Source organism: Tetranychus urticae, chromosome 2 (genome assembly GCF_039701765.1).
Source record: "Tetranychus urticae isolate SD_2017Ah chromosome 2, NJAU_TeUrti_SD_1.0, whole genome shotgun sequence".
Lineage (NCBI taxonomy): Eukaryota > Metazoa > Arthropoda > Arachnida > Trombidiformes > Tetranychidae > Tetranychus > Tetranychus urticae.
The window spans coordinates 6405143-6433037 of NC_142959.1; the positions used below are offsets into that span (position 1 = coordinate 6405143).

General features: G+C 33.3%; 5 protein-coding genes and 6 pseudogenes across 7 annotated transcripts; 7 read left to right on the plus strand and 4 right to left on the minus strand.

The window, feature by feature from the left end:
* Window positions 1-445: 445 nt before the first annotated feature.
* Window positions 446-2189, plus strand: LOC149093761 (uncharacterized). The gene is made up of 4 exons (XM_089267476.1): window positions 446-1619; window positions 1695-1766; window positions 1819-1908; window positions 2053-2189. The coding sequence occupies exons 1-4, from the start codon at window positions 501-503 to the stop codon at window positions 2113-2115; spliced, it is 1344 nt and encodes a 447-aa protein (XP_089123602.1). The 5' UTR covers window positions 446-500; the 3' UTR covers window positions 2116-2189.
* A 550-nt stretch (window positions 2190-2739) lies between these two features.
* On the minus strand, window positions 2740-5160 carry Cht5 (Chitinase 5; the record flags this gene model as incomplete). The annotated part of the gene is given in 8 exon segments (NM_001323144.1): window positions 2740-3311; window positions 3379-3553; window positions 3827-4021; window positions 4082-4205; window positions 4294-4397; window positions 4465-4727; window positions 4797-5009; window positions 5063-5160. Coding segments are annotated over 8 exon segments (1593 nt in total). The 5' UTR covers window positions 5118-5160.
* Window positions 5161-7355: 2195 nt separating this feature from the next.
* LOC107366283 (phytanoyl-CoA dioxygenase domain-containing protein 1 pseudogene) lies at window positions 7356-8517 on the plus strand (annotated as a pseudogene). The gene has a single exon (XR_016198648.1). The product of XR_016198648.1 is annotated as a phytanoyl-CoA dioxygenase domain-containing protein 1 pseudogene (transcript).
* Window positions 8518-11162: 2645 nt separating this feature from the next.
* Window positions 11163-12011, plus strand: LOC107366282 (phytanoyl-CoA dioxygenase domain-containing protein 1 pseudogene; annotated as a pseudogene).
* A 2021-nt stretch (window positions 12012-14032) lies between these two features.
* LOC107366231 (phytanoyl-CoA dioxygenase domain-containing protein 1 pseudogene) lies at window positions 14033-14883 on the plus strand (annotated as a pseudogene).
* Window positions 14884-16214: 1331 nt separating this feature from the next.
* LOC107366229 (phytanoyl-CoA dioxygenase domain-containing protein 1 pseudogene) lies at window positions 16215-17936 on the minus strand (annotated as a pseudogene). The gene has a single exon (XR_016198649.1). The product of XR_016198649.1 is annotated as a phytanoyl-CoA dioxygenase domain-containing protein 1 pseudogene (transcript).
* A 513-nt stretch (window positions 17937-18449) lies between these two features.
* Window positions 18450-19301, plus strand: LOC107366049 (phytanoyl-CoA dioxygenase domain-containing protein 1 pseudogene; annotated as a pseudogene).
* A 392-nt stretch (window positions 19302-19693) lies between these two features.
* Window positions 19694-20545, minus strand: LOC107366230 (phytanoyl-CoA dioxygenase domain-containing protein 1 pseudogene; annotated as a pseudogene).
* Window positions 20546-21116: 571 nt separating this feature from the next.
* On the plus strand, window positions 21117-23008 carry UQCR-C2 (Ubiquinol-cytochrome c reductase core protein 2). Its single transcript, XM_015933843.3, has 3 exons — window positions 21117-22068; window positions 22149-22439; window positions 22522-23008. The coding sequence occupies exons 1-3, from the start codon at window positions 21230-21232 to the stop codon at window positions 22763-22765; spliced, it is 1374 nt and encodes a 457-aa protein (XP_015789329.1). The 5' UTR covers window positions 21117-21229; the 3' UTR covers window positions 22766-23008.
* Window positions 22995-25043, minus strand: LOC107366260 (bone morphogenetic protein 7). The gene is made up of 6 exons (XM_015933844.3): window positions 24826-25043; window positions 24426-24599; window positions 24153-24342; window positions 23939-24081; window positions 23717-23884; window positions 22995-23650 (listed from the first exon to the last, which is right to left on the minus strand). The coding sequence occupies exons 1-6, from the start codon at window positions 25016-25018 to the stop codon at window positions 23313-23315; spliced, it is 1206 nt and encodes a 401-aa protein (XP_015789330.2). The 5' UTR covers window positions 25019-25043; the 3' UTR covers window positions 22995-23312.
* A 292-nt stretch (window positions 25044-25335) lies between these two features.
* Window positions 25336-27864, plus strand: LOC107366304 (inactive tyrosine-protein kinase Drl). Its single transcript, XM_015933885.3, has 4 exons — window positions 25336-25544; window positions 26319-26446; window positions 26543-26642; window positions 27247-27864. Exons 1-4 carry the CDS (start codon window positions 25427-25429, stop codon window positions 27534-27536), a joined length of 636 nt encoding a protein of 211 aa, XP_015789371.2. The 5' UTR covers window positions 25336-25426; the 3' UTR covers window positions 27537-27864.
* Window positions 27865-27895: the final 31 nt, after the last annotated feature.

Sequence of the window (27895 nt, forward strand, 5' to 3'; positions counted from 1 at the left end):
ATTAAGTTTAGTCATTAAAAGTCGAATCAATATTTGGCATTTACGCAAATGAAACGATTTCATTTGATGAATTTAATATCATTTGAGCAACAAATATTGCGTGCGAATTGTGAGTTGTGAAATAAGTGATTAATTGTTATTATTAATTATTAATTGTTTATTAAACATTGCATGGATTAAATTCATTTGCCTGTCGCTAAAAACCCCCGAACTCTGTACTTTCTTCTCAACTCGCACTTCACACGCAATTATTTGGTGCTCAAATGATATTAAATTCATACAATGAAAGGATTGATTCCACTTTTAATGACTTATAATAACTACATAGTTAGAGTTTAATGATATTAAATTTTTATTTATCGATTAAATATTGAATTTATATTTATGAACCTAAATTTCGAATTGAATTTTTCTTATCAAATAACGATGAGATTTCAGTGGGTAATGAATTTATTGAACAGAAACATTGAGCGAGTGAAGTTTTAAAACAAAAATAGCAAATGTTTCAATCTTTTCTTGTATTGACTGTTCAACTTTCGTTTGATTTGTTTAATAAATTGAAGATGAAACTTTTCAGTCAATGGCGAAGTTTTTCAATGTCATCTCCTAGAATCAAATTGAACAATTTACTGTTTGGATTACCGAATCAAAACTTGACATCCGAAGAGACAATCGAACAACTCGTAAAATTTGAAAGATTTTTAATATTTTTTCGTGCCTCCCTTGGGTTCATCCAAAATGTGTCTCATCGCTCAACTAAAACTGACTATTACGGTCTAATTATACGAGCAATCTGTCGAATCTACTTGATTCGTTTGATTTGTCTAGCAGTAATAGACGATGAAGATTACCAACTGTACCTAGGCGACATTGCTTACAAGACAAAATATCGATCAATGATTAACGTTTTATTTGTCATAGGCTTCCTAATTGGAGTCGGTATCAAGGAATGGTTTGTGTTGTACGATAAAAGTGGTAAAAACAGTGTTTTGACAATTTACTCGGACATAATTAACCATGGATTTGAGCCAGTGCACTTGAAAATGACTTCAAACCAAGCAATTAAATTTCATCGTACAATCCATATTCTGGTTACTCAACTCAACCGTAATTTCACATTCAGTTGTCTCTTCCTTGCAGCCGTCTACTACTCCGTGCTACTCTTCAATCCACACTTTTATCAGACCAAAGAGTTCATATTTTACAGTTTGGTCTGGAGTCTGGTCGCAATTATTACGATCTTTTCAGTGGACGCAACATATTTTGCCATTTTTGGTTATCTTATTTTGATACAAGTGTACTACCTTTTTAGGTTGGAATCAGTAGTCGAGTTGGCAGATTCCTATCGACAATTGAAATGTACCGATGAACTTGCTTCAACCTTCATCAAGTATACTTGTAAACATCTAAATCAATGGGAAAAGTGTGCTAAATTAACGGGTGTTTTAGTCTTTTGTGTGTTTACTGCCATTGCCTTTATTTGTGATTTGTTCATATTTTATGGTTTTATCATGAACTTTCATTCACCACTGTTTGCTAATTCATTTGGTTCAATTGGTTGCATTTTTTGCCTCGTTATTGCTTGCCTCTCATTAATTGGACGAGAATTTATAATTAAAGTGAGTATTGATTCGAATGTCTAACGACAGATTCTTTATCTAATAAATGCTCATCAATCATGATATTGGCTGCAGATAGAGCGTTTATATTCACGTCTCCATGTAATTTGGCGATACAATGTTTTCAATGTTTACAATCGGTTTAAGGTAAGCAAAAAATTTAAAGAAAAGTAGTGATTTTGATTGTCAACACTTGAAGATTTTACAATTAATGGAACGATTAAACGGACCGTATAATGGTATTCAATTGGGCTCAATAACTACCATCGGAAAGGACTTTTCCGTTAGAGTTAGTATTAAGTTACTTTGTTTTGTCATCATTTGAGGAAAGTTTTGTTTCAAATCAATTATGATTATTATAAAGATTGTTTGTTAAAGTGTAGATATTTAATAATAGCACAATTTATAATAACTTGATGTCTTTTCCATGCAGTTTATGTTGGAGATTGGTTCATCTTTAATGTTGTTGACTTGCAACTTCAAGCGCTATTTCTGAACATTTATAACGATTTTCTAGCTTATTGGCTCTTCAATGGGGAAAAGTCTGGCGAATCTTCGTATAAAAACCATGTTAAATCGACTGATTATTTTTCACTTTCAAGATTTGCAAGAATTGTTTTGACATTACATTGTAAATAAAAGGGGTATCTGCCACCAAAAATCGACATTATTTGATTTTGAAATTAACTTGATATTATGAGAGGGGGGTTAAAAAAACACTGTTAACTTTTGTCAAAAGTCTTTTAGGATGACGCGTTCGGCCACAATTGCGCTTCAAAGTTGAAACAATTATGGGCGATTTTTCATAAACTAATCAACCTAGAGTGCTGAAACTTGTAGGACTCCTAGGTAGGTTTAACTTAAGGATTGTAGAAGTCTTTCCTTCTGTAGATCGCTAGAGTACATTGATGTGTATATGTATGTTAAGTTTCAGCACTCTAGGTTGATTAGTTTATGAAAAATCGCCCATAATTGTTTCAACTTTGAAGCGCAATTGTGGCCGAACGCGTCATCCTAAAAGACTTTTGACAAAAGTTAACAGTGTTTTTTTAACCCCCCTCTCATAATATCAAGTTAATTTCAAAATCAAATAAGGTCGATTTTTGGTGGCAGATACCCCTTTATTGTTTCAGATCATAAATTACAAATATTGTAATATAAAAGGCATTTGTTACAATTAGTAATAATTTAAATGAGATGAGAGATGTTTAGATGAATGAAATGTTGTTTAAATGTTGTTACAATTGGCACTTTTTACATTGTAATCCCAATCACATCGGTTACCATTTGGATTCCATAGAGTTCCTGGTGGACAGTTTAGGACCATTGGTTTACCATGGACGCACCAATAATATTTTGAACAATCGGTTGGGTGAGGGACAAATTGTACTGATGCATTTGAACAATCAATGTCTTTAGAGACTGAATCTTCTTCTGATGTTGGTTTAGATGTTGATCCACCTTGGACACTTGGAGCTTTGGTAGTTGAAGATGATGAAGATGATGAAGAGGTAGTTGACTGTCTAGTTGAGGCTACAGTTGAACCTTGAGTCCACCAAGTTGGTGAAGGTTTAGCCGTTGTAGTCATTTCTGATGGATCAGGAACATTTACTTTGTAACCTTTGATATTTTCATTAATCACTTGAAGTAAACCATCTTTTTTACCGCAAACACCATTAACATCATCAAGATCTGTCACAATAAACATCGATAAAGTGTTAGTGTATCAGTTAAGAAATGAAAAGTAAAGTAAACTTACCTAAAGACCAAGTCATGGCTCCACCATAGCCTTCATCCTTGATGAACTTCATTTTAATTTGCATACTTTCCTCATCTTCATAACCTACCCATTGATCTTGATAATAAGCATAAGGAACTTTACCAACATCGTCCCATTTTCGGGTCCAATTATTTGATTTAACCTGAGTACAAATCTAGTAGAGAAAACATTTGACCAATTAATATAAAAAATATAACAATAAAGCTCAACATTGTTACTATTAAAATTAAAAGCATTCCAGCAATTGGGAAGAAACCAAGATTTAGCAAAATCTGGTTTAAAAAGTGTTTCTTCCTGACTGGAAACCTTTACTCTTTTGGGTTCATTATTATTTCTGGTATCTTTAGTTCAGCTAATGGCACGAAAGATACCAGAAAAGGAGTTAGAAGTGAATTGTTATAAATAAATTGATTTAAGTTTTACTCACTTCATAATAAGCCAGGATACCAGATTCACCAGTATAAGGACCAGCTTGACCTCCTCCAATCCATTTCTTGATTGGAGCTTTCAGTCCATTGTTGTCTTTACTACCAAGAGTATAACTTCGTCCATAGAAAGGTACACCAACAATCAACTTGTGTTTAGGTGTTCCCATTGAAACCCACAGTTGAAGTCCATCTCTCTATCAAATAAATTGAGAATCATTATATCGCTCAATATGGTTAAATTGAAAATTACATACCACATTCAACTTTTCATATGCATATTCATCAAATGATCGTGGATACAATGGACTATGGACATCAGCGAAACCAGCCCAATTACCACGTAAATCGTAAGTCATTACATGAATTTGATCCAAAAGTCTGTATTCAGTAATCATTAAATGAAAAACCAATAAAATAATTTAGATTTAAAATGGATACAAAGTATTAAATAACGTGAATAAATTACCTTGCCAAATCGTATACTTCATAACCTTCTTGCAATCTGAACTTAGCGACGGGAACAGCAGCTGATAGAATGTAGTTGTGCTTATCAAACTCAGTTCGTAATTCCTGCAATCGACGATAAAAATGAACCATTAAAGTAAACCAATGGGATGAGTAAAGTCAGGTTACTTACTTTAACCAATTTCAAGAAGTTTTCTTTGTCAGCATATTTTCCTTGACGATCAGTTGCTCCAGGATATTCCCAGTCCAAATCAAATCCATCAAACTTGTACTTTTGGAGGAAAGAGACGACCGAAGTGACAAACTTTTGTCTTCGCCCTTCATCGGAAACCATATTTGAATACTTGGCACCACCTTCAGCCCAACCACCAACAGCAATGAGAACCTTTAGTTGAGGCCATTTTTCTCGAAGAGAAACAAACTTCTCATAACCCTCTATTGAAAAGAGTACAATATTAATACATGAAAACTGGTAAAACAGAGTTGAACAAGATTTTCACTCACTTCGAACGTAATCATATTCAGGATCGATTGACTCAAGTTCAGATGTTTTCTCGTTAATACCGATGAATGAGTAAATTACATGAGTACACAGGTCGCCCGAGATACTGTCAATGTCATAATTGTACGGTGGTTTACGGTAATTGGCCCAAGCAGCAAAATAGCAAACAACTTTACCATCGGCTTGAGTTTTGTTGCAATTCACTTCACTGTAAGCTGTAAATGATTAAAGGTTAAACATATTTTACAATTTAATTTGATCATCTTACCTAAAGCTGACAATGTAAAGAGAATTGAAATTGTCAGGTTTATCATTCTAGCCATGGTTGAAGCTGATTGTGATGGTTGAAAGGTTTAATGAAAATTTGGTGAAATCATTTGGAAATGACTCTTATTTATAAAATCTTACCAAAGAGTTTTGATATTGCTGAGCAATTAGGTGAGAAAACAGGTAAAGGCGGGCAAATAATTAAGTTGAATGGTTAGTTTTCATCTGATAATTTAAAGTAACAAATGAATCCTGAAAGGTAAATTGATGGAGAGAGTGAGTGAGTTTAATTTGGTAAAAAAAAATTAACAAAATATTCCCATTCAATGGACATTGACCTGAGACCGTTGAACTTGATTAATATTATAATTGTGATTATTTCAAGAGATAAACGAGAGTTTGTTGTCACTTTAATTGTGGGCAAACATTGAGTTTGTTGAGTAAATTGTCAATCCGGATTTACTGGGTAAAATTAGATGGTCAGAGTAGAGATGAACAAAAATTGTTTCTTGTGTACATTAAAATGTCCTTTTAAATGGTTTACTTTGATTGATTATCTTGCCACAATCAAGACTATTCATTAGTAAAGGTGTTTACAGGATACACTTAATTGATCCAACTGTTGACTTCATCTATTTAGGCCTAATTTAATGGTAATTTAGACGTGTTTAAAACATTGTTTCATTGTAACATCTTTTTTCTGGTTTTCTGGTTTGTCCTCAAAAAATAAATGTGTCAAGTAAGACTTGATTAAATTTAAATGCATCACAAATGGACAAGTTTAAAGCCGTCAACAGGTACAACCCAAAGTAAATAGTGATAATGACAACCATTTTAATAGTTAATTGTGAAAAATGTTGATGATATTAAGGAGAGCTTTCACCTTGGGTGAAGTTGCAATGGGATAAGTTGTTTGGTTAAGACAGGACAGCTTTTCAGTTCCAGTTTTTCAATGAGTGTACAATTCAACTTGAATCTAGTCAATGAACCCATTTGATCAAATGTTAATGAATTTACAAATCCTTCATTGGGAGGGTTACAGTTATGATATGTTTGCCTTTGAGTCGACATCTTTAGATGATACGTTTTTGGTAGTCTTGTATGGATCAACGCTGGACAAAACTAGATCTTGATTGACAAATTGTTAATTTCAACACGTTTTATCCTAGGTGGTAACACGTTTATTTTTTTGTTATACAATAATGAATAATCACTGATATCTTATTGACTGTGGATAGGATTGAATCAGTTGTTATAGGGTTCAGTTTGAATCTTAATTTGCATGGGTTTAAAGATTTGAAGATTCGCAATTTCAACTGTAACACCAGCAAGGAGAGTTCCTTAATGCAGACATCGTATTTTAAATGGGTTAGAGATAACCAAAAAAACTTATGGTACATTTATGGTTATGTATTAATATTATGTTGTTGAGCCAATTGAAGAGTTTTCAATTGGCTTGACAACATAATTGTGAATCTTGCTTGTTCTCAGACTATTCAGTTAGAGATTCATTGATTGAATTCGAAATGATAAGACAACCCTTGTTTAAAGCGTAACATCTTCATTACTTTACTAAAACAATTTAAGCACTGAAACTAGGCAATGAGCAAACTGATCTGGAGAGTCCAAAAGAACGATCTTTATCCGAAACAATTTGTACACCCTGAAGACTTATCACAACAGTTTGATTGAAAATGAACTCTGTATGTTTAATAAAGAATAGTGATAAACGAGAAAAGCAAATGCATTAAACAATATACATTTATCATTGTAATGATTTAGGCAACAAAGAAATTCTTTTGAGTGATTAGGCAAGAGATGGACAATTAGAACCAATTTAGAAGTATCACATACTATGAGTTATCGAAAGAAGCACTGGACACTAAAAAAGAGCAAAAATAAGCAAAAAATTCAACGTTCAATTGCAGAGTTCATTTTAAACACACTGTATTTGCTATCCTCAGCTGATGTTGTAAATCACACAATTTGGTAAATGGAGCAACTGTGATCTGATATGTGCAATTGGAAATTTTTCACGCGTTTATCGCTTTATTTCCATCTTCGTATCATGAATATCAAAATTCATCTAATCGATATTATAAGTCAAAGAATATGGCCATTGTATCAATGAGATTGTTCCAACAAGAGGATCAGCTGCCTCTTATGAATAGCATCAGCTGCCTTCTTGAATCGGTAAATAATACCCTTGAATGGCTGCAATGTATTGCTGGTTAAACCAATCAAAACTATTTTTCAAAAATATAATGATAAAAAAGCAGGGGGCAAGATTTCCAGAGCATTCAGCAGTTAGCAATGTATATAAATTGACTTCAATCGATCTGTTCAGTATAGTACAAAATTATTCCGTTTGGTACGTCAAGATTCAAGTCTTTTATCCTCCAACTTATTGAATCGAATCAACCACCAACAAATCAAAATGATTAACTATGCCGATGTAATTAAAGACTACTGGACCAATGGGTATGCAGTTATTCCCAACTTTTTGTCACCCGAACAAGTTGAAATAGTTATGGATGAAACTTACAAAATTATCGATGATATCGACCTGAATGGCCCTAAAAATTTGTACAGAAGCGGTAAACAGGAGGAAACCAACGACTACTTCTTCAAGTCATGTACAAATATAAGCCATTTCTTCGAGGAAACAGCCTTTGACTCGGATGGTAATCTGGTTGTACCCAAAAGACAATGTTTACATAAAATTGGCTTCTACCTTCATGCTATCGACCCAATTTTCAAGTTTGTTACTATGGATGGTCGAATTAAAACGCTCTTCAGAGAAGCTGGATTTGTTGAACCTCATTTCGTTGAAAGTCTGGTCAATTTCAAACATGCTCGTATTGGCACCACCATACCTGCCCATCAAGATGCTACCTTCTTGTACACTGAGCCACAGATTAAACTTATGGGTTTCTGGATTCCTCTTGAAGATGCAACACTTGAAAATGGTTGTCTTTGGTTTATCCCTGGATCACACAATGAGCCTGTTAGACGTCGATGGATCCGAAACAAAGAAGGTCAAGAGCCGAGAATGATCTTTACTTGCCCAGAAATTAAATACGATGAATCCAAGTTTGTGCCTGTTCCAGTTCCCAAAGGATCACTTGTGCTTATCCATGGACAAGTTGTCCATAAAAGTGAACCTAACAGATCAAATAAGTCTCGGCCTGCTCTAACATTCCATGCATATGATGCTCATCAAACTAGTTGGTCAACTGAAAACTGGATTCGTCCTACTAAGGAAGCTCCGTTCATAAAAGTCTATTGATGTTCCAAAAGAGATGAATCACATACAGATTTTTATTGATTACAGTTTTAGTCTGAATGTTTGTCTGAATCAAAAAATGTTTGAACTGTCGATTGTAAATGATTTGGCCAACCAGCTATATTGTTGAAACGACAGTTGAATAAAATTTATTTCAATGCAAAGCTAAACTTTCCTTGTGTTTTACTAAAGCCACAATCTGTTTTTAAATGTTCAAGTTTATTAGTAGTTAAATTATTGATGTGATTCAGTATAAAATTAAATTCAGGCACAATTGTTACATTAGATCCCTTACATTATGTTTGAGCAAGTTGTTTCTGTCAAACTGGCTCTTCGATCTTGACTTTTCCAATTTGTTGACCTATTGTTAAAATTGCTATCTCGGTGAGTGTTTATTGATATGGTTTGTTGCAAAGCTGAGTTTAATGAAATCAGTTTACAATCAAACAAATATTGATTAAAAATAATTTTACCCTTGCATGGTCTTCCTCTGTATCTAGATTGTGATTGTCGGTGCTTCAAGTGATTCATATGAGTGATAAATAATAGACGTAAAGCACAATCTAACCTTGATCATAAATTGTTGATTCCAACACGTTTTTAGTAAGAAAAGATAACAAATCACGATTATTTTCTACCATTGATGTAGAGGGTGTCGCGTTTAATAAGGTGCAGTAATCTCAAACCAGAATGCTAAAAAGAGATAAAGATGAAGATAGTTGATGATTTGAATATGAAGAAACTAAACAAACACAATATTTAATTGCCATATGGACACTATCATCTTTATCCCCTTCTTTGTCTACCTGTGTGATGTCTACTCGATATAAATTTCAATACATTTTGAGAGTGTGACATTATTGGAGGTTTGACAGTAAGTGTCTAAGTGTCAAAGTAATAAAATCAGAATTGATTCGTTTGCTTTTATTGTACAACTAAACAATGGATAACAGGTTAGCAATATTACAATATAAAATTCCTTTGATGTTAGTGCAGCTAATTTGGACTCGCTTTATTTTTCCATAGAATCTTTGGATGATATTCTTGGACCTGGATAATTCTAGTTTTATTAATAAGCTATTGGTGATAAATTTATGTGAATCAACTATTTTTGTATCTATGACATCAAAAGCCCATAAGAACACACAATTTCCAGCTCGGACTCGGTGCAAAGCAGCTCAAGCTTATGTGCTAAAATTTTTTAAACAAATTTTTGAATGTTTGTCTATTTGGCTCAGAACAACTAGATTTCAAGATGGGGCATTTCGCAAATGTATCGTAACTGGCTCAAGTAAATTCAAAGTATTACATGAGCAACCACAGATTACTTAACAAGCTGAATTGATTTTCTAGCTGGAAAAGACTGGTTCCAACAATACTCGAATGTTCCAAACAGCTAATCACCTTATTATTTCAAGTGGTTGACTGGAAACGTGGATATCATATCAGCACCCACCTAATCTTGATAGCTTACCTTCATGATTAAAATGAAAGTTATTGAAACTCGAGTTGGTGATGACTTTCATGAAACGACTTATGGGAGGTAGATTCAAAGTCTCATGCAGAGTAAGATAAGGGTGAGTTAATGTTTTGATTTGAAAAAAAAATTAAAATGTTTTTATGAAAATATTCCCATCTCAAAATTGTATTGTTTATCTAATCACCAAGCTATCATTATTTATCTATTGTTTTCAATGTTATTCTCATCGTATGAAGCAAAATATTACACAGCAAAAATTGATAATATTAATCAGAAAAAATAGCTGAGATTTTAAGGCAATCCTGATCAGATTATGGACTGAAATGGTTTCAAAATCTGTATAGCGATTGATTGATTAGTTTAATGTTCTGATGTAATTTGAATATCTCAAAACGCTTTAAAGCAAATAATAACTTCCAATCTAACAAAAAACCTTTGATCAAAATCAGGTTTGATTGGTTCTGTTTAAACGTCAAATATCAATATTTCATAATGATTTAGCTAAATGTGGATTTAATCAAACAAATAATGAAAACGAATTGAAAATATTTGCATCTATCAAAAATTGAAACTCATATATTGGAGCCAGAGGTTAAATTGATTGAATATTTCACTCTTTACATTTTTTGTTTTATTATTTTTATCCTATTCGGTGTTAATGGGTCTAAAAATTACCGTATTGACAAACTTTAATGTAAAGTGCTTTTAAGTGAAATCCATATGTGATTAGGACTAAGAAAATGAAAAAAATGTTCATTCACAATTCAAAATAAGCATCTAAACGCATTGCCATCATTAAAGGGTTCAGGTTAAGCCACATTTTACCTAAAAATTTCTCGATTGTTTTAGTTGCAACTTGTTTGGTTGTTGCTTTCAATTTCAAGAACTGAGACTTTTTTATCTTTGCTTCATGAAATATGCTGATTGTTCTTGTACTTGGAAACAATGCAACATACCATTTAATGAGAAGATACTATCAAAGGCGTTTCACCAGTAAAATTGTACAAAAAGGCGAAGAGAAACGTGCAAGAAAATCCCACTTTAAACAGTCTCGTGAAATAATTTCAAAACCTAAACAGCTATTGGTGATCTTTAAAAACAAATAGAAATTGATAAAATTGATAACATATCAAAGCATTTGACGCCATGAAATTATTGAAATTGCGATAAATTTTCATATAAATAGGCTGGTGCTAAATTTTCTCGACCATCAAACATTCAGCTTCCCTCAGTTGATTCACTCTGATTTTGAGAAGTAATTTCTGCTTTTGAATTTATTCTCCTCTCTTGTTTTTCATTTCCCAAATAGATTTAGTTGAAACATAACGAGTCAAGATGACCAACTACGATCAAGTAATTAAAGACTATTGGACCAATGGTTATGCAGTTATTCCCAACTATTTAACTTCTGATGAGGTTGACAACATAATGAAGGAAACCAACCGAATCATTGATGATTTCGATCTTTCTGGACCCAAAAATATGTACCGAGCTGGTAAACAAGAAGATCCTGATGACTATTTCCTTCGTTCTGGACAAAATATACACCACTTTTTTGAAGAGACAGCCTTTAAGGATGACAAACTGGTTGTACCCAAAAGTCAATGTTTACACAAGATTGGTTTTTACCTTCATGCTCTTAACCCTGTTTTCAAAGCTGTAACCTTTGATGATCGTATCAAGACCTTGGTTAAGAAAGTCGGCTTCGTCGATCCATATGTTGTTCAAAGTATCGTTAACTTTAAGCATCCTCGTATTGGTACCACCATACCTGCCCATCAAGATGCTACCTTCTTGTACACTGAGCCACAGATTAAACTTATGGGCTTCTGGATTCCTCTTGAAGATGCAACACTTGAAAATGGTTGTCTTTGGTTTATCCCTGGATCACACAATGAGCCTGTTAGACGTCGATGGATCCGAAACAAAGAAGGTCAAGAACCTAGAATTGTATTCACTTGTCCCGAGATAAAGTACGATGATTCCAAGTTTGTGCCCGTTCCAGTTCCTAAAGGATCACTTGTACTTATCCATGGACAAGTTGTTCATAAAAGTGAAGCCAATACTTCAAGTAAACCTCGACCAGCTTACACTTTCCATGCAGTCGATTTACATGACACAAAATGGTCACCTGACAACTGGAATCAACCTACTAAAGAAGCTCCTTTCATTAAAGTCTATTAATCATGCAAAATTAGGAAAAATTACAGATGACAAGTTCTGGCCTTATTGAATTTTCTAAAAGTATAAACATATTCCTGCTCCTTTTTAAACCCGCTGTACATTCCCGCTATTAAACCCGTTCGCCACTATTAACCAGCCTTTTCCTCAATGTAACTATTTTCCCTACAGTTAGTCTATTAAACATCTTATTATTATGACACGACTTGTTTCAAATTCATTTTCTGCAATTCGATGACGAGAAATAATTTCTCAATCAGTTACATCTAATGACTTTCATTATGTATAGGTTAACGATTGAGTCAATCGATCCATTTTGAAAGACTTGATTCATTCAAAGTACTCTTTCCTTAATTGATTAGTTAATGAGAATAGAATTGAACATGAATCAATCAATAAGGAACTTTAAGCATAATCTAACCTTGAATTGAATAAATTGTTGATTAAACACGTTTTTAGTCAGAAAATGATAACAAATCACGATTATTTATTATACAATGAATTATAATGATCGGAAATCTTCACAACTGTAATTTTAATTAGCTCAAGAAGCTGTAAAAGGGTTAAACTTAGTTGAATTTGCCAAAACAATATCAATGATCTCTCTAACAAAATGTTCCAGAGAGATAGATAATCCTTTGTTGAGAAGTTAATTTAAGTTCAGTTTTATCCATCGACATGAAGCTGGTCCATCAAATGCATTGATTTCAGTGAAAAAGTTCGTTCAGTTTGAGATAAATCAGAGGAACATCATCAGAAACAATTTTAAATGGTAAACATGGAATTATTTCTTGGTCTAACCGAATACTCGCACATCAGTCATCAAACTTGCACTTTAATTCGAGCGATAAGTGTTGGTTAAAAGGATTGCAATCCACTGAATTTACCTCAATTTTAACCAATTAAAACATTCAGAAACAATTTTCTGTTGAAAAGATATCAAGAAAGGTTGAAATTAACTATTATAAATGAGATGAAGCCACTAAAAGGTTAATTTCTTGGCATTAAATTATCACTGAATCACTGAAAAAACCATTGATAGCATTGAAAATGTTCATTGATTTCAATTTTGATTTGATGAACACTTTGACTGCCAAAAGTCTCATTGAAAGTACATTTTTACAAGTAAAAACTTTGCATTGAGTCAAGTGGTGTCTTGAATTGGTGACTAATTTTGTCATAGACTCGAATTGGGTTTAGTCTTGAAAGTCTCATGCAGAGCATTTGATCAGATTATATTGTTTTATCAGCCCATATTTTCAAGTGCATCAAAATGAATTGAACAAAAAGGTGGAATCAGTGCAATCCAACTTAATTTTATTTCTTTACTAATTATCAAGAGCAATTGTGTATTTCAAATAAATCCCCTTTTTACCATAGCAAAATAAGATCCATCAGTGATTAATCATAATTCTTAGTGGTTCAAGTAAAGGGTGTTAAGTTTAATTTTGCTCAGTTATCTTACCTTGATAATGGAGATGGCAAAGATAAAGATGAAAAGATATTGTTCATCCACTGGTCTTTCAGAAAAGTTCATCATCTTGTCTCTTCATACATTCTTTTCATCTTTATCTTTGCCATCTCCATTATCAAGGTAAGATAACTGAGCAAAATTAAACTTAACACCCTTTACAATATTTGATTAGACTAATCATGTTTTATAGTTGATAGTTTATTTGAGAGTACCAGTTTATTTGCACTTGAAAGTTGATAAAATGGAGATCATATTTTAATTTCAAGCTTTCATAGCATCATTGATGGGTGCCAACTTAATTAATGTCTAAAGATTATCATTTCTATCAAAATCTGAAGAGTTCTGGTGCACTCAATGGGCGTACTTTGAATTCGTGGTAAAATCTGTTTACGAATTAAAGTATAAATTAGTATAAAAGAGTTGAGATCAACCTAAAAACAAATTCATAGTGCTTTCAGTCAATCAGACTTAATTTCAATTCTTATAAATCCTAATAAATAAAGTATAATTTATTAATAAGTCAGTGAAACATTTCCAGAGTAAATTCAAAATGAGCGGTTATGATGATATAATAAGAGACTATTGGACCAATGGTTATGCAGTTATCCCTAACTTTTTGTCATCAAATGAAGTTGATAATGTTTTGAAGGAAACCGAAAAGATTATTGACGCCATCGATCTTAATGAACATCGACATATGTACAGAGCTGGTAAACAAGAGGACCCAACTGACTACTACCTGAGATCTGGTCAAAACATCTCGTACTTTTTCGAGGAAACAGCTTTTGATAAAGATGGTAAACTGATTGTACCCAAAAACCAGTGTTTACAAAAGATTGGCTCTTACTACATGAATTGGATCCTGTTTTTAAATCGGTTACACTACAAGATCGGATAAAGACACTAATCAAGAAAATTGGATTTGTTTCTCCACACATTGCCCAAAGTCTGGTTAATTTTAAACATCTTCGTATTGGTACTACAATTACTGCTCATCAAGATGCTACCTTTTTGTTCACCGAACCTGAAATCAAATTGATTGGGTTTTGGATTCCTCTTGAAGATGCAACCCTCGAAAATGGCTGTCTTTGGTTTATTCCTGGATCACATAATGAACCTGTTAAGCGTCGATGGGTAAGAAGTAGTGATGGTTCTGGTCCTAAGGTTAAATTCAATGCTCCAGAAGTTCAATATGATGACACCAAATTTGTGCCGGTTCCAGGTCCAAAAGGATCACTTGTGCTAATCCATGGACAAGTTGTCCATAAAAGTGAAGCCAATACTTCAAGTAAACCTCGACCAGCTTACACCTTCCATGTTGTTGATTTACATGATACAAAATGGGCATCGGACAACTGGAATCAACCTACGAAAGAAGCTCCATTCATTAAAGTCTATTAATAATTTAATCTACAGCTTGGGCCTGATGTCTTTGAATCTTCATTCTTGTTCGTTTATTTGAAAATTCTAAATCAAAATATTATCTTATTATCTCCATTCATTTTTGTCAAAAGTCCCAAATTCAGATATCAAACAATGTATTACAATAACAGTCCAACAATAAACATTAAAGTTTATTTTAGCCTTTAAATACAGTATAATATCACGATACTAAAAACTAAACTGTTGATTCTTTTACAGTTTTCAATATTATGTCACCAAATTTGTGCCCGTTCCAGTTTGCAAAGGATTTCTTGTGCTAACCCATGGAAAAGTTGTTCATAAAAGCCGTGAAGGGAAGCCAATATTTTAAAGATCCTCGACCGGCTTACACCTTCCATGTTGCTGTTTTTATGACACAAAATGACGGACCAAAGCAACCTAATAAAGAAGCTCCTTTCATCGGCTTTACTAGAAGTGTAAGTGGATAAAACTTATTATCAATTATTAATAATCAAGTAACCTGTGTGGATAATTATGGGATTTCAAACCATACAAATGCAAAATCCCATAATTTATTCACAGGTCATTGAATGAAATACATGACTAAAATTTTAGTTTATGAATTTGTCTATCAGCTCAGAATAGATTAAAGATATATTAATATTTATATGTTTTATTCATTTGGGTTCTTGCATCCGAATTGATCAAGTGCAGGAAAGGTTGAATTAAACTCATCAAGTTTATCTCATGCGAACTGATAAGAGAGCTGAGTGTATATGAACACGTTTTAATGACAACTACTATTCTGTAAACAAAATTAGCTGAATTTATCACGTTTTTAATCAAATAAAGATAATGAATCGCGGTTAATATTATTAAACAATTAGACGTAATAAACGAGTACACTTATTGAATAATTGTTCCAAGTAGCCAATCTTTAACAGTAATTTTCAACACCCCAAGTAAACCAGTCAAGGCAAAAATTATTCTGGCAAATTTCCTGGATTGATTTTCAATTTCCCCTTCATTTGTTTTCAATAATTTAACAAAAGTGTACCAATCATTTATTGTAGCTACTCATTATGCAAAATTAAACGTAAAATATTATTTGAGCTTAGCCGCATAAAACTGAGGACCAGCTTTAATCCACCACTTTTTCAATCTCCAAATCTAACCCATCCACTACTCATCACCATCATACAGTGTACCTATCATATCAGAAAAGTGATTAGCGATTCGGTGGATTTGGATGACGAAAAATCTTATGAAAAATTGATTGAAATGAGCTGGAAAAAGCCTTTGAAACTGATTCATTTGTAACTTTTGACCGATCAATTTTGAGTAAAGAGTTTGATTGCTGCAAGTTGTATTTTTTTATTGAGCTTGATCATGAATAGTAAAATTTTACAAAGAAAAGCAAGTTAATTAATTAATAAAAGAAAATATTAAAGCACAATAAAATGATTCAAATAAAACTTGATCATCTTTGACTGGATTTGTAATCTAGTCAGTATTGATATCTGTATCTCTTGTAATCAAATCCTTGATCCATTATTGAATGACAAACAGTGATTATTTTGATTAATTTGATTGTATTTTCCTTTAACCATAGACACGTGAGAAGGGAAGTTTCTCAGTTGGTTGAAGCCAATTATCTGGTGCCCATTTTGTACCATCCAAATCGACAACATGGAATGTGTAAGCAGGTCGACCCTTGTCAGAGGTGTTTGCCGTACTTTTATGGACAACCAAACCATGGATAAGAAGCAAGGATCCTTTCTTCGCAGTTACTGGTACAAACTTTGAGTCATCATATTTATCCATTGGAGCATTGAATGATACTCTGGGTCCTGAATCATCCTTGTTTCTAACAAATCGTCGAGTTACAGATTCCCTGTGTGAACCTGGAATGAAGTAGAGGCAACCATTTTCAACAGTAACATCAGCAAGAGGAACCCAAAATCCAGTCAGCTTAATCTCTGGCTCGGTGTATAGAAACTCGGCATCTCTGTGAGGTGTATACTCGGTACCAATACGAGGATTCTTAAAGTTGATCATACCCTGAACCACATGAGGTTTAACGTGTCCCAGACCTTTGAGCAGAGTCTTGACTCGGTCGTCAAAGGTGAGGGATTTAAAGACTGGATTCAACTCATGAAGAGCATGGCCCATCTTGTTTAAACACTGGCCTTTAGGAACGGCAAGGTTTCCATCAGCATCGAAAGCTCCTTCCTCAAAGAAAAAGGAAATATTTTGACCAGAGTTGACGAAATAATCATCTCCTTGTTGTTGTTTCCCTGTTCTGAAAACTCTTCGATGTTCATTGAAATCTAGAGAGTCAATAATTTTGGAAATTTCACTGGATAAACTGTCAATTTCACTTTCGGTAAAAAAATTTGGCAGTTCGGTGTAACCTTTTTCCCAGTATTCCTTGATTTGTTGCTCGTATTTGTACATCTTGTCTGAAATGGTAAAAGCTTGGCTTGGTGAAAGGATTTACTTAGGGTAAAGGAATCGACTTATGGCAACTTGTGATCTGGAAACTCGATTGGTCTGTTTATTTATATATTTGCCAACGGAAGGCGTAGCCTTCGTTACAGTAAATTTAGAGAGTTTGTCAGAGAGAAAATTGAAGATTATGAATTAATTTCAAGAGAATGATTTAGTGATTACTAACACAAACAGATAGACACGACTCCCATGCAGAGAAAGATTATCACTTGAGTAAAGATCGCTTTTTAAAAACAATCATCAAAATAAAGATTTTCGATAAACTAGGCAATTGAATGCTAATAGATGGTAATTATTGAATCATAATTAATCTTCTCTTTTTTTCTTGTGAATTCCCTGATTATCTCTCATGATATCTCTACTCTGAAGTTTGAACTGTACTCTGTGATTCAATTTTCAAAATCAGTGTTTCCCAGTGTCACTGTTTTTGTTATGGTTGCTATTTTTTATGACGTTTCTCCATTCTGATTAGATTGTGATTCAATTAAAATGGAAAACGAGTCTTATGATTGAACAAATCAATCGATGCAATCAAATCAGTAAAATAAATTTAAAGAAATAAACAACTCATAACTCGTTAGTAGACATTGAATTAATAGAGTAATCGAGTTGAACCTTATTTGCACCAGTAAACACCAGTACACTGGATTGTCTCATATTGAGTAAAATTGGGTAAAATTTATTGATATCAAACTATCCTTTTATTGCTTTGAAGAGCTGACTTTTCTTGGAGCCTTTTTTAAATTTATCAGTTAATATTGTTTTGAGATCTTTTTGTTTTGAAACAAATTATCTAAAATTATATAAGATCTGTTGAAAGTGTATAATCAACTTCAAAAATTATCAACACTCTTTCAAGTTTGATGCGTGTGTTGTAAATATCGGCAATTATGATCATATCTATGACTCCCACTACAAATATCAAAGCGACTTGGAGCTTGAAACTTGGCAAATTATCCAGAAAACTCTTTCTTCAACCGGATCCGAACAATTCATCGAATTGATCATAGTTTTGTATTTTCAGTGATAAAAAATTTCTTGACAACATTATTACAAATCGATAGATTTTTATAATGAGCGGTTATGACGATATAATAAGAGACTATTGGACCAATGGTTATGCAGTTATCCCTAACTTTTTGTCATCAAATGAAGTTGATAATGTTTTGAAGGAAACCGACAAGATTATTGATGGTATTGATTTAAATGGACATCGTAACATCTATAGATCAGGAAAACACGAAGAGCCTGATGACTACTTCCTTAATTCTGGTCAAAACATATCGTACTTTTTTGAGGAGACAGCCTTTGATAAAGATGGTAAACTGGTTGTACCCAAAAACCAGTGTTTACATAAAATTGGCTATTATTTACATGAATTGAACCCTGTTTTTAAATCGGTTACATTAGATGATCGGATAAGGACAATCATCAAGAAAGTTGGATTTGTTGAACCTTATTTAGTACAAAGTATGGTCAATTTTAAACATCCTCGCATTGGTACTACAATTACATCTCATCAAGATGCTACATTTTTGTACACTGAACCTGAAATCAAATTGGTTGGGTTTTGGATTCCCCTTGAAGATGCAACTCTCGAAAATGGCTGTCTTTGGTTTATTCCTGGATCACATAATGAACCTGTTAAACGTCGGTGGGTAAGAAATAAAGAAGGCCAGGAACCGAGGATGATATTCACTGCTCCTGAAGTTGAATACGATGAAAGCAAGTACAAAGCTGTTCCAGTTTCAAAGGGATCTTTAGTGATCCTCCATGGACAAGTTGTTCATAAAAGTGAAGCCAATACTTCAAATAAACCTCGACCAGCTTACACTTTCCATGCAGTCGATTTACATGACACAAAATGGGCATCAGACAACTGGAATCAACCTACTAAAGAAGCTCCTTTCATTAAAGTATATTAATAATTTACTCTACAGCCATGAGTCCAATGTATTTCTTGAAATCTACGTTCTTGTTCGTTTATTTGAAAATTCCAAATCAAAAAATTATCTCCATTTCCATTTTTTTGTCAAAAGAACTAAACTCAGATATTAAACAATGCAACAGTCCAACTATAAACATTAAAAGTTTATTTTAGCTTTAAAGACAGTATAATATCACGATGTACTAAGAAACTAAACTGTGTTAATGCTTTTAGAGTTTTCATATGATGGATTAGAAAAATATATCTTAAAAATTAATCTTGTAAATGCATATGTATATTGGGTTAATCTCTGAATCTATTGAGACTAACAAACTCAATTTTAAAGAATTTATAATAAAAAATTGATATACGCCTTCATTCTTCTATGTATCAATAGACTCGACAAAAAGGAAGCTTTTCTGTAGGTTGAAGCCAGTTATCTGGTGACCATTGTGTTTTATGAAAATCGACAACATGAAATGTGTAAACAGGTCTAGGTGATAGTGATGTATTAGAACCACTTTTATGAACAACTAAACCATGAAGAAGTACTAGTGATCCCTTGGAAACTTTGAGAGGAACGAACTTTGAATCATCATATTTAGCCTTAGGAACATTGAATGATACTCTGGGTCCTGAATCCTCCTTGTTTCTAACAAATCTTTGAGTTACAGGCTCCTTGTGTGAACCTGGGATGAAGTAGAGGCAACCATTTTCAATAGTGACGTCCTCAAGAGCAAGCCAGAATCCCGTAAGCTTATCGACTGGATCAGTGTACAGGAATTCTGAATCTTTGTGAGGTGAAACCTCACCACCAATATGAGGGTATTTGAAAATGACCATACTCTGGATAACATGGGGTTCAACGCATCCCAAGCTTTTTAGGATGCTTTTAATTCGATCATCAAACGTAATTGCTTTGAAAACTGGATTCAATGCATGTAAAGCATGTCCTATTTTGTTTAAACACTGGCTGTGAGGGCATGTAAGGTTCCCGTCAGAATCAATAGCTTTCTGCTCGAAAAAGAACGATATTTTATCACTTGAGTCAAGAAAGTAGTCATCACCTTGTTTACTTTTTCCAATTTTGAAAACATTCCGGTGTTCATCGAGGTCCAGAGTATCAACAATTTGTTTAGTCTCTTTTAAAACATTGTCAACATCTGATGGGGACAAAAAATCAGGTAACACGGTATAGCCTTGAGACCAGAATTCTTTAATTTTATCGTCGTAATCAGCCATGATCAACTGGTGCCTCCGTTAAGTCCTTTTGATTGATCTGCACATAAATGTCGACCCTGGAAAAACCATAAACAGCGAAAAGTGGCTAAGAGCAAAAACGGCTAAAGGTGTTAGTAAAGGCGGAGTAAGCTGTTTTCAAATCACTTTAATTGAAATCAATTTTAATTTACAACAATTGATCCTAATTTTGATCTAAAGTGATGCCTTAGATAATTTTTTCAACAGTCCTTATTGAGAAGGAATTGAAATTTAATTTCAGTAGATATGATTTAAAGTTGCTATGTGTTGAACTTATAAGTTGAAAGTATAACAGCTTTGTATGACAGTTTATTTAGATCTCGACTTTCTGATATTTATTGTAAAAAATGGGTGAATAAACAACAGATATCGATCGATAATGCTGAAAAATTGTTTATTAGCTTAATCTAAAGTGGAATTGTTTAAAAGATTTAACTTTGAATCTTTAAAAATTTAAAATTTGTGCCATTTACAAGTGAACTTATGTGATGATCCCTGAAATCTGGAAGAAACTGTTTCCCTGGTTACTCTAACCTTGGCTTGTCCTGGTCTGAGTTACTGTTGTCAGGTTTATCAAATTGTGATTAAAATCAATTCATCTGAATTATTTACCATTGACTTGGTTATTATTTAATTAATTATTTGTTTAATCATTATTTCAACATCATGAAGGGTAAGCTTGCGTTATCCGGTCTCATGAAGAGATCCTTTGCTGCCCAAGCTCAAGCTGCACGTAAAAGTGAGCCTAATCATTTGGCTAAAGGTGAACTGAAGACTAAAGTATTACCTAATGGTATGACTGTAGCTTCTCTAGAAAATCTTTCACCTGTCTCCAAGATTGGTGTATTTGTTCGAGCTGGACCTCGCTTTGAAACTTCCAAAGAGGCTGGTGCATCTCACTTGATTCGTTATGCAGCTGGAATGCATACACAAAATTTCACCATTTTTGGTATAACCCGTAACATGGAATACTCTGGTGCTTCTCTTACAGCCTCCTCTACCAGAGATGACATTATTTATCAAATGAATGGACTACGTGAATCTATGAAGGATAATTTCAAGTACCTTGCTGACACTATCGCTCGACCAGCTTTTAAATTCTGGCAACTTGACGATTATAAGTATCGATTGGAAGTGGAGATTGAACGATCCAAACTTGACCCACAACAAGTTCTTTTAGATGAAGTTCATCGCATCGCTTTCAAAGGAGGTTTATCTAATTCTCTATATGCTAGCAAGGAGGTTATTGAACATCATGATCCAGAACATTTGTCCGAGATGCTTCATCATTACCATAGCAGAAATTTTATGAACAAGCGAACCACAGTCATTGGTATTGGAGTTGACCAGGATCGATTGTTAGAACATGTTGAGAAAACTTTCGGATTACCTGATCTTTCTGGTCCAGAATTAGTAAAATCTAAATTTATTGGAGGTGAATCAAGGATAATTATGGATGCTGATCGCGATCAAACTTTTGCTGTTATAGGTACCGAAGGAGTGAGGTATTTAACATTCTTAATCTTTTTTAAATATTACTGTTGAAAAGTGACCGATATTAACTCTAATCTTTTCTTTATCCAAGTGCTGAAAATCTTAAAGATGTTGCCACATATACTTTATTACAAGCTATCCTTGCAACTGGAGTACACACAAAGAAAGGTGTTGGAGCAAGTAAACTAGCCCAAGCAGCAGCTAAAGTAGCCAAAGCTCCTTTCAGAGTTGACGGTGTTAATATCAATTATGCCGATACTGGTCTCTTTGGTTTTGCTATTGCATGTCATGCTTCAGAATCTGGTGATATCGTCAAAGCTGTTGTTGCTAAAATGAAGGAGACTTGCAAAAATTTGAAAGAGGAAGATTTACAACACGCAAAGTAAGTGAAAATTAATATTTCGTGTCATACTTCTGTGAAAATGTTTCTAATCTTGTCTGTTTTCCCTTTCTTTTCCAAACAGAAATCGTGTCAAGGGATCTTTTGCTTTGTCTCTCGAAGACCAAAACAACCTTTTGGATCATTTGGGTATGATTCTGACAAATCATAATGAAGTTAAATCAGTCGATGATATGGAAAAATTGGTTGATGGAATTACATTAAAGGATGTTTCCGCGGCTGCCGCAAAGATCATGAAAACAAAGGGTACTCTAGTGTCTGTGGGTAATTTAGATAATATGTGCTATTTAGATGAGCTAACAGCCTAATCAATTCCGATAAATAAAATTTTAACTGAAGTGTTGGACGTATATGACAAAGCTAATGTGAAAAATTTGAACCCTTAAATTCCCTACTCTGAATTAGAACATGTAAATTAAACTATTGTTAATCGATTGCCTCAAATCGAGTTTGGGTTCGTATGTACAAAGTAAATCTATATTTATCCTTCATTTCTGTTCACCGCAAGATTAAAGAAATTCAGACGAGCCTGTTTTATTTAAACATTTTAATATTTTTTTAAATTTCTTCTATCTATTATGATCATCAAATGAGATTGCTTCAAATTTAAAAGTAAAATGATTCAGAAGAAATTAGTCAAGTAAAATAATACAATTGATTCAAATCAATCGAAATTGACGAATAAGATTTTAAATTTGTAACTAATGAAGAAAAGGCAAATAGATTCATGAAAATTAACTTGAAGCAAAATCAACTATTCATGAATTGAGATGAGATTCATAATTTATAATATAAACATAGTTGACTGCTTTCATAAAGTTACTTTTTTTATAAAAATAAATAATTTTGATTTAATTAATGGCATCCACAAGATTTAACGACCATATTCCTATACTTTTTGAGGATCACATTAGAATTATCATCAAAATAGAGAACCATAATAGAAGTCAATTTGGTGGGCGCACAATTAGCTTTAGGCACTTTGTTTGGGTCCATTGTATGAACGAGTGTTTGAACTATGGCATGATTGGTGGCATTCATTTGAGCAGTGAGTGGGAAAGAACATTCGCCATCACAAAAGAATGCTGCATATCCATCGGGGGCAATTATCCAATCTTGCCACCCGAGATCTTTGAAGCTAACATATAAGCTCTTTTTTTGGCAACTGCGGCTTGAAACGAATTCCGTAAAATCTATAGAATAAAATTTAAATGAAATCTAGTAATCGTTAAAATTAAATATTGACTATGATAGCTTACCATAATAAGGATTATGAGGTTTAAGAGTAGTCACTTCTTCACTACTTTTTGTATCTCTTTTTTTTCGATGTAGCAAATGGGATTGGCGTTCGAAGAAAGCAAGAACAAAAGGTCGCTTATCTTCAATAGGATCACTTAGCCCAATGTCCTTTGGGTCAAGCTCTTTGCCTGAAATTAGATTGATGATTAGTTTTCATATTTGGGAACTTGAATACAACATACCAGTCGATAGCGAGAATACAGTCACATAAAGACCAAGATTGCTTAAAGGATGATCAATCCATTCTTGAATGGCACCAGTGATATTAAACATTAGCCAGCCTTGTTTATAAGAAAAAGTTTTAGAATCTATCAAGCGAGATTGCCTGAAAACGGGATAAAATACATATTAATATATGATACAATTGATAAATCTCGTTTCACAAAGATAACTCACTGATTATCAAGATCAGTGATCATATCAATATCTATCTTGAGGAGATCAAATATTGCAGTTGAAGAACGAGTTGCGCCTAGGAACAGTCGTAACTCAGCACTTAAGACTTTACTGCCTGGAGCTATTTCCCTTGTATCAAACCAGAGATCAGACTCTTCATCATGTCCAACATGCGTCACATGTATTGGAACTAAAAAGAAAGCAAAAGGAAAAAGAAGAGAGAACAAATTAGTTAACACATAATCAAATCAAATCCCGCCAAAGTCAACATACATTCACTAACAAAGCTGACAATTACATCTGACTCGTTAAGAGCTTTAACACTTGGTCTACTTAAAACTTCGCCTTCAACGATAACAGGATGAGAATCATCGAAATTAAGATTAGCCGTTTCTTCATTGAAAAACGATTGATACAAATTTTGAAGGTAAACGGATGAAAACAAATCTGTAACAAAGTAGAAAAGAAAAGAGAAGAAACAAATGCATGTAAATGATTGCAGAATCAAAAAATAAGATAAATTATGAACAGAACCAAACAAATATGTAAACTTGTTCACCATTCCACACCATGGGACATCACACAGAGATAAAGGTACGGATAAAGAAAAGATCGAAGTATTTTCGTCGCAAAAGCATAAAAATCACAAAAATAAACATTAAAAAACACTTACCTTTTCTCTTTGGCTTTGGTCTATGATCTAATCCGAACAGATTGAGCATCTGATATTGAAGTTGCCGCTTTTCTGCGGCCGGTAAAAGCTTGTAAGCGATACTTTGATCATAACTGGCACCAGAAAGTCGCAATGCAAATAAAACTTCAATCAAATTAAAGACACCAATGAAAGACTTGATTGTAAATTTCATTGTAAACTCATCAAGCAAACGATATATCAACAATGTTTCTCCCTCCTCTCTCTTCCCACTCTCTTTCTCCTCCTCTCTTATCCTAGTTTATCTTTTTCTCTGTTAAAATGATGCTAACAAGCAACAGTAAGTTAAGCTTAAGGTGCGTTAACGCGCTAATTATAAAACTCTGAGAAAAACAAACTTGCTGAAAAAAAATTCAGGCTTTACAGGTAAATTGGTTTCTGCGCATCAATAAGGGGCTCAGCTCCCCCTAAAGGAAACTTTGTTAACCACCTGTAAGAAACCTGGTCTTATGATAACATTCAACAGTTTCAAGACTTGTTGCTCAGTTCAACTTTATTTTTGTGTATATTTTTCTATCTTTGCATGATTGTTCATCCGAATGTTAAAATTGGCAATTGAACAATGTTGGCTTCAACATGGTTTACTACAAACCTAGTTGTACATCTATTCCTATTGGTTCCATTTATTCATGGGTTTTTAAATTTTTACATCGACAGACAAGAAGTTCATCGTCTGATAGGTAAGTCAACCTTTCTCATCTTTTGCTTTACCTTTTTTACCTTTTCTTTTGGTATTTCTTATTTCTTTTAACATTTCCAGCTTCACCTAAGATCATCATTTATAGTTTAACTAAACTAGTCAAATTTTAATCTTTTTCTTGGATTCTTTATATCTCTTTTTTATTCGTTGCTCATTCTCTTTCTCTCACCTATTCTATTCACCTTTTATAAATTTGCTCTTCTCACTGACCGTGAACGTGATTCCAAAATAAATCATGTGGATACTTTATGCTGACCGCAAATAGTTTAACTCACAGATAATGATTCACTTTGTTGACGGCAATCTTTAATAGGGTTGCCAACTTTATCATTATATTTCCATCAAATTATTTGAGCGAATAGAAAATTTTTTCATGAAAATCAATAGAGTCAACATTTTTAGACAACAGCAGTTTAGAAGTTTTCAAATCATTCTTAGTTTTCTCATTATATTTTCATGTTTTGAGTAATCTGCCGGTGAAAATTTACTTCTGCTTAGTTAATTTCTTGAAGCATTTTCGATTAGTTTATTTCTTTATACCTGTAATAAACATCCAGTCTTCATAATCTACATCACATTATCTGAACTCCTATCCTTTGCTTCCTAACTTAAATTCAACATTTGAAGCCATCAGTTTTTAAAAGGAGACCTCAATATGTCGCTAGTTTAATCAACTTTGCATGAATTTGCATTGAGCAAACCGGATTTTTTCCTTAAATTTTGTTTAATGGTTTTTTAATTTCACCCATTCTAGGCCTTTCTTCTGATATTTATTATGTCAAAGATGGCGTGGTCCAAGAATATCCACTTGGATTTGAAATGAACATCCAGCCTCACATCTGTGATCTGAATTTTACCTGGAAAAACTTAATCAAAAAAAAGGTAATTACTCAACGTTCACAATGTTTTCACATTCATCATTCTAAGCCATGAATGTAATTTTTCCGATAACTCTTCTGTTATTTTTTCCTCTTCTAGATGCCTTATTCAATAACTTTTCATTTTGATAATCTTCATGTTCTTGGTATGACTTACATGAATATTTCTCGACAAGGTTTTGTTCCTACTGAAGCAGAAGGTAATTAATCAAGAATCAAACCGTAAACGACTTTTTGATTACACATTAAAGATGTGAAGATGTTTGTTCACTTATTGAAGGATAGATAAAATTCTCGATATAATCTCTCATCCATTCACTCTTGGATGAAAAAAAAATGTTATTAACAGCTTAACCTGAATAATTTTTTCTTTTCTTATTGTTATTAATGTTATTAATGTTTAACTGCTATCTTGGCGGGTATCTCTGCTTCCAGTCTATCATTGTCAATAAATTATCAAGTCTTGAGATAAATCAAAAAGTCAATTGGAAATGAAAAACAGTCAATTGCAGGCAAAAACATAAATGATAACATTCATCAACATTTCTACATTATTTCCAAAGACAATTACAATCTATCCGAGTGTCTCTATTTGACTTTTTTACAGCTCTTTAGATCAAGTACAGCCAAAAATGAAATTAGCCGTTCAAGAGTCTTGCAAACATCTTTTAATCATTAATTTGTAACCAATGAAAATAGCGACATCAATTCAAATGCTAGATATAATCTCAATGGACCCATAAAACAAATTATTATCAGACGCGTCTAATGTTGATCTTTTTTCCTCCCCTCTACTCTAAACAGTTTTCAGTATTGGTTTTCCATGTACAGGTAAAGAAGATGCCGAAGTCCATGTTGCCATTAATGTAAATATAACTGTGATGGATTCCCATGAAAAAGTATTCCTAACACTACGTAGGAATCGCATTTGTTCCGCCGGTCTAGCTCATACTGTTTCAGAAGATGCCTATCACTTGTTAACCTCACCTTCTCGTCGCCAACTTCACTCGCTTTACATGGCACTCTTCTTCTTGTTCCTATTTGTCTTCATATTTGCCATCATTATTTATTGTTGCACTCGCATTTGCCATTGAACCAACCAGCCAAATTTACCCTAAAAAGTTGTGGGATCATGAGGGTTTCCTTTTCTGATTAGTGACCTGTTCCACAACTTGGCCACCATCTCCATCACCATCATCACTATTTTACCTCCAAATTAATTCTGCAGCAAATTGTTGCAGAACTTGTTATCAATATAAGGTGCATTATTGTTGAACTTAACCTTATATCTTTTTTTAAAAATCAAACAAAAAACCTACCTGATTCATACTTATTATACTCAAAATTGTAAATAGAAATTTTGTATCATGAAAAGTCTTGAAAAGACACAATTTTAATAAAGTGTAATTTGCTGATTTTTTATATTCACCATGAAGTACCTACACTCAATTCA

What these genes read in the sequence shown, in the direction of transcription:
- LOC107366304 (XM_015933885.3), top strand. Translation starts at nt 25,427, where the DNA reads ATGTTGGCTTCAACATGGTTTACTACAAACCTAGTTGTACATCTATTC. An exon ending in AGAAGTTCATCGTCTGATAG is followed by an intron (nt 25,545 to 26,318) that starts GTAAGTCAACCT and finishes CACCCATTCTAG; the next exon opens with GCCTTTCTTCTGATATTTAT. An exon ending in TGTTCCTACTGAAGCAGAAG is followed by an intron (nt 26,643 to 27,246) that starts GTAATTAATCAA and finishes TACTCTAAACAG; the next exon opens with TTTTCAGTATTGGTTTTCCA.
- LOC149093761 (XM_089267476.1), top strand. Translation starts at nt 501, where the DNA reads ATGTTTCAATCTTTTCTTGTATTGACTGTTCAACTTTCGTTTGATTTG. An exon ending in ATGTTTACAATCGGTTTAAG is followed by an intron (nt 1,767 to 1,818) that starts GTAAGCAAAAAA and finishes CAACACTTGAAG; the next exon opens with ATTTTACAATTAATGGAACG. An exon ending in GAAAGGACTTTTCCGTTAGA is followed by an intron (nt 1,909 to 2,052) that starts GTTAGTATTAAG and finishes TTTTCCATGCAG; the next exon opens with TTTATGTTGGAGATTGGTTC.
- UQCR-C2 (XM_015933843.3), top strand. Translation starts at nt 21,230, where the DNA reads ATGAAGGGTAAGCTTGCGTTATCCGGTCTCATGAAGAGATCCTTTGCT. An exon ending in ATAGGTACCGAAGGAGTGAG is followed by an intron (nt 22,069 to 22,148) that starts GTATTTAACATT and finishes TCTTTATCCAAG; the next exon opens with TGCTGAAAATCTTAAAGATG. An exon ending in GAAGATTTACAACACGCAAA is followed by an intron (nt 22,440 to 22,521) that starts GTAAGTGAAAAT and finishes TTTTCCAAACAG; the next exon opens with AAATCGTGTCAAGGGATCTT.
- LOC107366260 (XM_015933844.3), bottom strand. Translation starts at nt 25,018, where the DNA reads ATGAAATTTACAATCAAGTCTTTCATTGGTGTCTTTAATTTGATTGAA. An exon ending in ACCAAAGCCAAAGAGAAAAG is followed by an intron (nt 24,600 to 24,825) that starts GTAAGTGTTTTT and finishes ACTTTGTTACAG; the next exon opens with ATTTGTTTTCATCCGTTTAC. An exon ending in TGTATTCTCGCTATCGACTG is followed by an intron (nt 23,885 to 23,938) that starts GTATGTTGTATT and finishes ATCTAATTTCAG; the next exon opens with GCAAAGAGCTTGACCCAAAG.